Source organism: Pecten maximus, chromosome 6 (genome assembly GCF_902652985.1).
Source record: "Pecten maximus chromosome 6, xPecMax1.1, whole genome shotgun sequence".
NCBI classification, from domain to species: domain Eukaryota; kingdom Metazoa; phylum Mollusca; class Bivalvia; order Pectinida; family Pectinidae; genus Pecten; species Pecten maximus.
Window position 1 is genome coordinate 22,706,948 of NC_047020.1, and position 10,976 is coordinate 22,717,923.

Here is a 10,976-nt window from a genome sequence, read left to right on the forward strand (position 1 = left end):
CCAGTTTCAAACCACATTTAAACTGAAACCGGTTCATTCATTTGTTTGTGATAAACCTAAACTAGTTTATTAAACCATTCAAACCACCACCGGTTGTGGTTTGGAAGGTTTCGTATCTGAAAACAAGATGCAGAATGTGCTCTTGAAGTGCGCTACGTGCTCCAGCTATGGCTTGTAGTGTCATTTGACTGGACAAATAAAATATAAATTATAAATATTAATAATTGTTTTCCCATTGGTATGACAGTTTTTCCCTTGTGTTTGAAAGAAAGTCTGCTAGAACTGCATGCGTTTCCCTGTCATTGCATTGTGGAAGTATGTCTTCAACATAATTTGGGATTCGGGGGATTTTTGTGCGTTCAGGAGGTATAAACGTTTCAAATACTGCTCTGAAGCTTTTTCTTCCAAAGACACCATATTGAAAACTAGAATTTTGCATTTGTTTCTCAAGAGCAAACCAGTTTTAGTTTACAAACCGTTTTGAAAACCAGGTTTAAACCATAAACCCAAACCGAAACCAGTTTATTTGCAACAAATTTGCCCTTAGATTCTACGTACGCAACACTGGATTCATTAATCCCTGTTTATTGTCACACATATATTATAGTTAATTGTCAGGGGCATGCATTTCGACAAAATTATTTCGTTTATGACGACTCTGTTTCGGCCACACTAAAATACGCCATAGGGAATTATACGCCATAGGTACGCCATAGGGGTTTTCCGCACGCCATAGCAAAATAGAAACGATGGATTCACAAAATGAATTGTTTTTTGCGTTGGTATGTCCCTTTTACAGGTTCTGATGACGTTTCATTGAAAAAAAATGTGTACTTTGTAAGAAAATCGATCTTGTTTGCGCAGCCAGGTGAGAGCACTTTACACTAAAATACGCCATACGTGTATATTCACGCCATAGAGCAATCAAAGTGTTAATCTGCAAAATCAATGTTTTTTCATCGTTGTATATGTATTATACATGATATGTAAAAGTGTCATTAAATAAAAATGTGTATTTTGTATGAAAAACAATGATTTTGTCCATCACGATTTCCGAGTCAATCCCAAGGGAAGTAACTCTTACACTTACAAAATGAACAACACAATATTTGACTCACTATGAAACACTGGCCTATTTATTTATGAAAACATAAATCATAATGTAATATATACAACATTTGTAAAACAATTTGTATTTAGTAATACAAATAACATAAACAAATATAAATTGTGATATAATCATATATTATTAGAAATGACCAGTTGCAATTAAATACTGAAAACTTATTTATTTTTTGTAGTAAAATAAAAATATTAATTTTTCAAATTCATGTTACTATCAAATCTACAAATGATATATTTAAAGAAATCATTATTGTACACATAGAATTATGATGCATGTGTATTTTCATTTTCAACAGATTAAATATTGAAACATATGACATACATTATAACAATATACATAATATATATCAAAACAGCTTCTATTTCAAAATGAATTACATAAATTTAATACAACCTTTTTATTTATTTTACAATGTCATAAATTTTCAAATCTAGCGAATAGTGACACACTTAAAGTATATGTTTTATAACATTGTCTCTATTACCCATTATCAATAAATCAATCATTTTTAAGATTAAATGCTTGAAACATATTATAAATTACAAAGCGTAACATGACATAATAAAAGGTGTTTACCAATTTCAATCAATTATGCAAAAAATGGTTGTCTCAAAGCATGGAACTGGGTCCTGAGTCCTGAGTCGTTGAAATGCACTTGGTCACGGTCATAGTCCTCTGGAAAGTTAACTCTAATCTTGATGTATCTCAGTCTAGTCAGCAGTAGTCGATTTATCTTCTTCCGTTGTTTCTCAAAAGAGGTCGCTGTCAGGCCTGGGGACTTGTCAAAGTTACCACGTCGCACAATCTCTGTAAAGTACACCTCCTGAATTCCAGCATGATGTAGGTCCACCTGCAGTGTCAGAAGTCTCTGGAAAATGTCGTTGGGGGATGATGTCGCTGAGATGTCAATCATGTCATTTCCTCCTAGTTGGATGAGTACAACATCAGGGTTGTACTCTATCAGGTCTCTAAGTAATTGTCTTGGAATCGAATCAGAACGCATGCCACCCTTCCCGAAGAATCTGACGGTGCCAGGAACCTGCATAAGAAACAATAGTATGAATAAGCATAATATTTCATATTAGTGAACAAGATTGAAAAATTAAATTCAAATACCAACTTTGACAGTTATTATTATTGTTTGTTTTTTTTTAATATTACTTGCATTTTGGGAATTACCCAACAAATAGAGTTTTTGATATTTATTCTATTCTCAAACACATTTGCTATCATTATTTACCTTAAGATCACCATGACAATATCTCTCAAGACGAGTAACATAGCTGCTCCCAAATACTGCAAACTTGGCCATTGCTGGGTAATAGATGAGTATGAATGTTTCTTTGTAGGGGGAAGGTAATAGAATGAACAGAAATTGAAAAGGGTCTTATTTATACCATCTGACACAATGCAGGGACAGCTTATTATAATTAATTACCTTTAATAACTTATTTTCTTTAATTGCTCATGGAATGTCCTGATTTTAAGTTCATTTATCAACATCCTTCATCAACCTGTTTATGAGTATCTATGTTTACACACTATTCAATGTGATGTAATTGTGAACACTTATTAGAAAATATTAATTCATTAAGTAAACAACACATTATTTGACCACTCATTAATAATGAAAAACACTGTTCACAAATTGTTTAATGGTTTGGGATTATGTGTATATGTGAACAGCATTGAATCACTAAGTTCATTAACACATGAATTAAGTATTTGGACTGATGTTAACTGTACAGGTAAAGGTAATGAAAAGTGTTCAGTATTCTTGTAACAACAAATACTAGTGTACCTTGATGATGGAAACATTGCTGCCAGTGGAAAAATTGTTACAATGTTATGAAACATGCATACTTTAAGTGTGTCACTATTTAATAAGTTGTATACATTAAAAGATTTTATGAAATCAATGAAAAAAAAAAAAAAGAAAAAAAACACACACAAAATAAAATGTTGAAAATAAATCTTTTATTGTGTGATTCCTTTTGAAATTGAAGTTGTTTTAATACATGTATGATATTATGTGTAGTCAGAGACATATATACAGATGTATATATATATGTCTCTGGTGTAGTGTAATAATGTCTGTACAATACATGCTTCCATTTCAATTCAAAAATTATTTTATTATTCCAAATATATACAAATACATGTTCAATATACATACAATCAATAAACATAATTATATTAGAAATTTAAATGTTATTTATGTATATTATTATCATTTGTTAAGTTTTATTTTAAATATTTATATATATGAAATAATAGGATCAGACAACAGGATTACCCTATTTAAGTCTTTTCCATAGACCAGTTGCAGATAGGTATAATAATTATACATAGTCTAAACAGCACACCTTTCACACTCACTTACACACAATTTCATAAGGGAAGATATGAAAAATAATGATGAGCAACATAATCATAATAGATGAAATCTTTTAGTGCTCATTATATATAAGTAAACATGATTTAAGATATATAGATTAATATCTTCCATGTATAATACACATACAATGTGAAACATTCATTGATTTTGCAGAAACAACCCTTGAACTTTGCTATGGCGTGCATAAACACGTATGGCGTACTGTAGAGGATCTAGTAGTGTAAAGTGCTTGAAACTGACTACGCAAATAAGACCGATTTTCTTACAAAGTACACATTTGTTTGAAATGAAACTTTATCAGAACCTGTAAAATAGGTATATCAATGAAAAAAACAAGTTATTTTGTGTATATATCGATTACATTTTGCTATGGCGTGCGAAAAACTCCTATGGCGTACCTATGGCGTATATTTCCCTATGGCGTATTTTAGTGTGGCCCCTCTGTTTCTTTCGTTGTAGCTCCCGACACGTAATCCGTGTTATTTATTTGCCAAGTACCGCGTTCCCATTATATTGGACATGATGATGTTTTAACTCGCAGAAATCTATGAAAAATAACATATACTAGTAACTTTGTAGCTTTGATCTTGTATTTGAAATGGCAATACGTGGTCTTATCATTTATACCATAGTCACATATTTAATATAAATTCAATGCCAGATTGTGTAAATAAATTGATATTTCTTACAAAATGCAGCAATTTTTAATTGTCATAAAACATTTTGCTGAGACAAGTTAAGCAAAGACTTTGATAACATAGCCTTACAGAAGGGCATATTTTGTATTGGTCTCAGACGGAAGGAAGGATCCAGGGTAAGATTATTCGTACTAGTTATATATACAACCATCAGGTATCAGCAGCTTCACCTCGATCATATCAACATAATCCCGATGACAGTTAATTACCATCAGAACTTTTGTGTGATCTGGATTGCATTGGAATTTGAAAAAAACTACAGGATTCAGGAAGTAGCTACGTCAGAATACGGTTGCCAGCTGTTATCGCCTAGCTCGATAACGTAGCTCTAGACGGCGGACGAACAATTTCTGACAGATGGTCGTCGTCAGAGCTACGATTCCCTCCCATTGCTCGTAATGTAGCAAAACAGTGAACCTCGAAAATGCTACAAATAGCGGATATCGTTTAACTTTGGAGTAATAGTTCGTATAATTAAACATTTCTAATACAATTTTGCAATGTATTGGCCTACCGTCTAATCTAGAAATCTTTAATTCGCATATTCTGATATCATACTGCTCGGAGTTGTCTCCGTGATCCGCCATGATACTTTTCGAAGAACTCTCGCGAGGATTCTAACCCAAATATGGAACCCGTGATTCATATATGGATGAAGCTACTACGATAAATAAATACATAATCAGAGATATTTAACCACTCTTTTGTAACTCTATAAATATTACTCCGAATCTGTTTTTCTGTTGAAATATCGCGGAAACCTCATTAGCATCAATTTATTTTGATTTCCTTATAAGGAAATTGACCTTTACACTTGTATCAAAGATGGCGGTATGTTTGAACTGATATCTCCGTGTGTCTTGCTCGTTTTGGATTTTACTATTTATTGTCAAACATTTGAAGTAATGTGCAGGTTTGTTGCTTGAATATTCATAATAGATACCAGAATCATCAATTTACATGTGTTTTTTTCATCTGAGAAAAATTGTACCACTGCTGATACTGCCCGATGTGAATAGCATCGGGGCTTGCTACACTATCGGCAATGGGAGGGACTTCATACCCTGCCGGAGAGCAGTGTAGGCAGGGTATGAATATTCCTTCTAGTTATCGCCATGTGTATAATGAAAAATAAATCCTGTTCACACAAAAAATTCTTTATTTTTGCTCCTGTCAGATTAACATGCATGTTATTCCACATGCTAATTTTTGTAGCATTTTAATTTCAATGTATAATTGAACTGTAGATATATTTATAATTACATTGGTCCTCTACGTGCAATAACATGCTAAATATCATGCTTTAAAAGAATTTACAGTATATTGTAATATAATTCACAACTGTAAATGAAGCTTGCACTGATCCTTACAGTCAAGAAATGAATGAGCCAGTCATAAACTGTTATACACTTGTGCAACAGTTACACGTAGATGTCTACACATTGCTGTTAATAGTCACAGCCATGAATGTTCAAATTTCAACACACCTTTAAAAGTCCTTGAGGTGACAGTGGTGTCTGGAGTGAGATGTGGTAGAAGCTAAGGGGAATCATCTTTGTGATTGCTAACGGTAATCGGCCATAGTTTAGTACAAGCATTCATACCAAGCCTTTAGCTGACACCTCGACCAGGTATGAAATCAGTGGATTGCCCCATGCAACGCTATTTATCGGCCTTTATTTTTATAAAATGCTTTGATATATATTGTACTTTAAATGCAAACATTTATCAGTGTGGTAGCTCTTTGACATACAGCATGTCCGGATCCCAAGCTAGACAATAAATTGTCATATCATGGTTTACTGTACTAATGTACATTGTATGTGAAATACCCCTCATGTCTAGAAATGGAGATACAAATATAGTACATTGTATATTATTTACATTCTGTTTAGCATTTGCATATCATAAGTAAACCCAAATTGTATTCATGAGAGCTGTATACTACAATTTTACAGTGATGAGGTCAGAATAGGAATTTATACTGGTATATGTAGATCTGTCCTGGATAAGCAAACATTGCTGCCGATCACAATTGTTTTCAAAATATTGATGGGTTTTGCTAATTTGTAAGCTATAAATATAGTTATAAACTTGGCCAAAAATGACGAATACAAAATACTAGCTAGCTAGCTTGCACAATAAAGGTACGCAAGTATTGTTAAAACCAATTTGGCAGAACAATAATAAGCACCATTCATCATACAAGAACATCATATGGAAACCTGGATCCTGATCTGACTAATTATCCCCTCTCTACTACTGCAGAGGGTATATAGCACTTTGTATGTACGTATGTACATATGTTCACTTTTTTGTCACTCTAGCGACTTCATTTCTCAACCGATTTTCACCAAACTTCACATGTTGGTTAACACCTTGAATGGGTTTGAGTTTCGTGTTAGGGTCAAGGTCACCGTTACTATTTATAGAAAATCTTCTCATAGCTCTAGCAGCTTCAATCCTTGAAGTATTTTGATCAAACTTAACACACATACAAAATACGAGGGTCCGACAAGAGAGTTTCAGGATTGTTGTGTCAAGGTCACCGAAGGTTGATAATAGCTTGGATCTCAGGATTGTGGGGTCAAGGTCACCATTACTATTTTTAGAAAATCATTGTTAATACTCTAGCAGCCTCATTCCTGCAGGAATTTTTATTGAACTTGAGACACTTTGGACACAAAATACCTTGGAAAGAGAAAGAACTTCAGGGTTGTTGAAAATCAAAGCTTTCATAATTAACATGTTTTTGAAAGTTACAGTTTCTTGTTACGTTCTCTGTCATAATACAACCTGGTACTTGCATAACTATCTAATTGTTTCCTGTTGGTGCTGCAACTTCTAAAATATTGAAGATATTTTGATTTAACAAATATGTATACTTGTAATATCACAAATGAACATTTTAGGAAGGCATTATGAAGCAAAGCGATGCTTATTAAACAAGAAGTCAACTGATCAGAGGTTAATGGTCAAGGTCAAATTTTGTATCTTGAAGCTATCTTCTGAAGATTGTGTTATGACATGAAGCAAAGTTGGTCAGAATTTTACGAGGAGTCAATGATAAGTTCTCAAGGTTACTGGGTCAAAGGTCTGGGTCATTTTTTGTATCTTTTCACTAAACATTTTGTTATAACATTTAGAGCCATTGATGTTCAAATTAAAACAATCATTAGAAGACAATGATAGTGTGTGTGCTGAATATGTAATACCATGTAATAGAACAATCATCAAGCCATAGGAGTAATGACAGAAGTTTAGGTGTTAAAGAGTTAACACTTACTCTAATAAATTATATTGAATTGAAATTTTTACAACCCATCAAAAATTTGTTTAGGGCCAAACAACACTGGTTACTCAATGAATAATGAATATGTTTTTACTGTGTATTTTGTAGATGCCCCGAAGGAAGAACCAGAAGAAGTCTTTGGCAAAGAAGGGGATGTGGAGATCCCTTGAGAAGAGAATGACGGACCCCACTGAGGAAGTGGCCTCGTTAAAAACACAGCATAGCGACATTGACTTGACTGAGGATGTGGCCTCGTTAAAAACACAGCCAAGTGACCTAACAAGTGACGTGACTGAGGAAGTGGCCTCGGTAAAAACACAGCCTAGCGACCCAACTCGCAAGAGTCCAAAGCAAGCTCGCAAGAGCTCAAAGCAATCTCAGAATGAAGCTCGTAAGAGCCCAAAGCAAGCTCAGAATGAAGCTCGTAAGAGCCCAAAGCAATCTCAGAATGAAGCTCGTAAGAGCCCAAAGCAATCTCAGAATGAAGCTCGTAAGAGCACTAAGCAATCTCAGAATGAAGCTCACAAAAGCCCTAAGCAATCTCAAAGTGAAGCTTGCATCAGCACAAAGCAATCAAACAATGAAGCTCTTGATGAAGGTCACAAAGAAATACAAAGAGAAAGTTCAGTTGAACCTCAAAATCAACATACTGGTGAAACTGTTAATGATTCCTCCCGGAACCAGGTAAATGAAACAAAGAAACCCAGAACTAGTAAACAAATTTTGAGACCCACAAAACAGTCTTCAAAAAATCCTTTATTCAATATAATGCTGATTACAGCTAAATACGATAGGAAAAATCCCTTTAAAGGGAATAAAACAAATCTGCATAGCAGAAGGAAGCGACCACTTTACAATATCATGCTTGCTACTGCAAAGTTAAACAGAAAAGTTATACCATTGAAGAAAACATTGTTAGATGAACAAGTTGAAGAAAAAAAACCACTAAACAAGAAAAAGATGCGCACATCTAAAGTTAGATATTCTTGTGATTTTAATCAATCAAATGGAAGAAAAATAAAAACAAGAAACAGGAAAATAAAACCATATGTAGAATCAAAATTTCCTCCCGAAAACCAAAAAATTACTCTGAAAAAGAAAAACAAAGGATACTCTGGAAATATTGCAAAATCCAAAAGAAAAGGCTCTCCAACAAAAGAAATGTATGAAGAAGAAGAGAAAAGTGGTAACCTCATTGTAAAGATTGTACAGAAAGAGTTGTTACATGAAACAACCCAATCTCCTGATTTCGGTCACATTCAAGGTAATCAACAAACAACAAAACGGAAGTCTAGGCACAGCACCTGTTCAAATGTTAAGAAAAGAAAGTTAGAGCAAAAACCTGTGTTGATTACTGATGAAATGGCAGTACAAATTCAGGAAAGAATAGTGCAATTATCTAATCCAAGGGAGCAGAATAATGCAAAACAGCTGAATGTTTTCGCAAGTTATTCACAGTCAGATAGTATATTTCCAAGTGTTTCAAGAGGCCGTCAATGTACATGCAATTCTCTAATGATGTTACTGTATGCAAAACAATGTAAATCTTTTACAACCAGTGTCCTTGACGAAATTTTACAAAAGGGAGATGAACTCTATCATACCGTGATATCTGATCTCCAAAGAAATGGTAACTTCAGGTCTTATTTATTGCAATTTGAAGAACTTCCATCGGTCATTAATACTTTATCACATAGATGTTGCATTGAAAAACTAAATATTATTGTTGGAACCATCTACAATATAAACAACAATTTTAATTTACTATCTCTTCAATCTGCTGTTTGTGCAATGTTTGAACACCACTCCATGGGCTTGATAACAATAGGCTGTATAACATCAGCATTTTGGAAAACTGGTGAAGGACACTTTCACTTCTTTGATTCACATCCTCATGGTAATGACTTCCTAGATGCGCGAAAAGGGAAAGCTGTGCTTTGTTCTTTCTTTTCTGATATAGAACTTGTTGAGTACATGATCAAGTTTTATGAAAGCCTCAACTTAACAGCAGAAGAACAATTTGAAATTCAACCCCTGGACATACATATTACTCCTGAAATACAGCAAAGTTCAGCTCTATCCCCGCCATCCAGTTATTACACGGGAAATAATCAAAATAGATTGGGACTTCTACAGAAATATTTCAAAAATCAAAAGGATATGAATTTGAAAAGATTACAAGCATTGGATATTAAAAGAACAAGTGAAGGTCATGAATATAAACAAATGAAGGAAGAAACTGAAATCGGGAGGAAAAAAATTTACAACAGAGAATACAAACGGAAGCAGAGATTGAATGAAAAATATCGCACATGTGAAAGAAAGAAAGAGCTTCAAAGTAAACAGAAAATAAAAGCTAATAACAGCTACAGAGTAAGAGAAGGAAGGAATGAGCTTCAAAGTAAACAGAAAAGTAGGACTGTTGAAAGCTTTAGACTAAAGGAAGCAAAAATAAAACAAAAATTGAGAACTGATGAGAAGTACCGAACATCAGAAAGAAAGAATGAGCTTCAAAGTAAACAGAAAAGTAGGACTGATGAAAGCTTTAGACTAAAGGAAGCAAAAATAAAACAAAAACTGAGAACTGATGAGAAGTACCGAACATCAGAAAGAAAGAATGAACTTCAAAGTAAACAGAAAAGTAGGACTGATGAAAGCTTTAGACTAAAGGAAGCAAAAATAAAACAAAAACTGAGAACTGATGAGAAGTACCGAACATCAGAAAGAAAGAATGAACTTCAAAGTAAACAGAAAATAAGAGCTAATAACAGCTACAGAGTAAAAGAAAGAAAGAATGAGCTTCAAAGTAAACAGAAAAGTAGGACTGATGAAAGCTTTAGACTAAAGGAAACAAAAATAAAACAAAAACTGAGAACTGATGAGAAGTACCGAACATCAGAAAGAAAGAATGAACTTCAAAGTAAACAGAAAAGTAGGACTGATGAAAGCTTTAGACTAAAGGAAGCAAAAATGAAACAGAAATGGAGAACTGATGAAATTAATCAAGCAAATGAAAGAAAAACTGGACTTGAAAGTAAGAGAAAAGCTAGAAATTCAAAATTTTACCAAGAGAAAGAAAGAATTGCAAAACAGTCATTTAGGCAGATTTTGGTAAAAAAAATGAAAGAAAGAAAGGCAGCGAAAATATCAAAGAAAAAACAAAGAAAGGACCCTATGTTCAAGTTGAAAGAAGCTGGATACAAAAAAGGAACAAGTTTGATTGCTGTTATTGACAGATTCCACAAAGTGATATCAGAAGGTCCAGTCTATGTTTGTACAAGTTGTCATCAAACATGGTTTAAACATTCTGTCGCAGAAATAAATGATAATATTTGCCATAGTGATCTTTTCCTGAAATGTGTCAGTGGATACAAATCAAAGCATGACAAAGAATGGTTGTGTAGAACTTGCCAAACTTCCATAAGTAATAGAAAAATGCCCTCTTTATCAACTGCAAATAAA

The 10,976-nt window shown here is 33.6% G+C and overlaps 2 protein-coding genes across 2 annotated transcripts; one reads left to right on the forward strand and one right to left on the reverse strand.

The window, feature by feature from the left end:
- Positions 1 to 1,197: 1,197 nt before the first annotated feature.
- On the reverse strand, positions 1,198 to 2,534 carry LOC117329274. Its single transcript, XM_033887137.1, has 2 exons — positions 2,367 to 2,534; positions 1,198 to 2,165 (listed from the first exon to the last, which is right to left on the reverse strand). The coding sequence occupies exons 1-2, from the start codon at positions 2,436 to 2,438 to the stop codon at positions 1,716 to 1,718; spliced, it is 522 nt and encodes a 173-aa protein (XP_033743028.1). The 5' UTR covers positions 2,439 to 2,534; the 3' UTR covers positions 1,198 to 1,715.
- A 5,088-nt stretch (positions 2,535 to 7,622) lies between these two features.
- LOC117330100 (myb-like protein X) lies at positions 7,623 to 10,764 on the forward strand. Its single transcript, XM_033888319.1, has 3 exons — positions 7,623 to 8,778; positions 9,475 to 10,548; positions 10,751 to 10,764. Exons 1-3 carry the CDS (start codon positions 7,623 to 7,625, stop codon positions 10,762 to 10,764), a joined length of 2,244 nt encoding a protein of 747 aa, XP_033744210.1.
- The last annotated feature ends 212 nt before the right edge of the window (positions 10,765 to 10,976 follow it).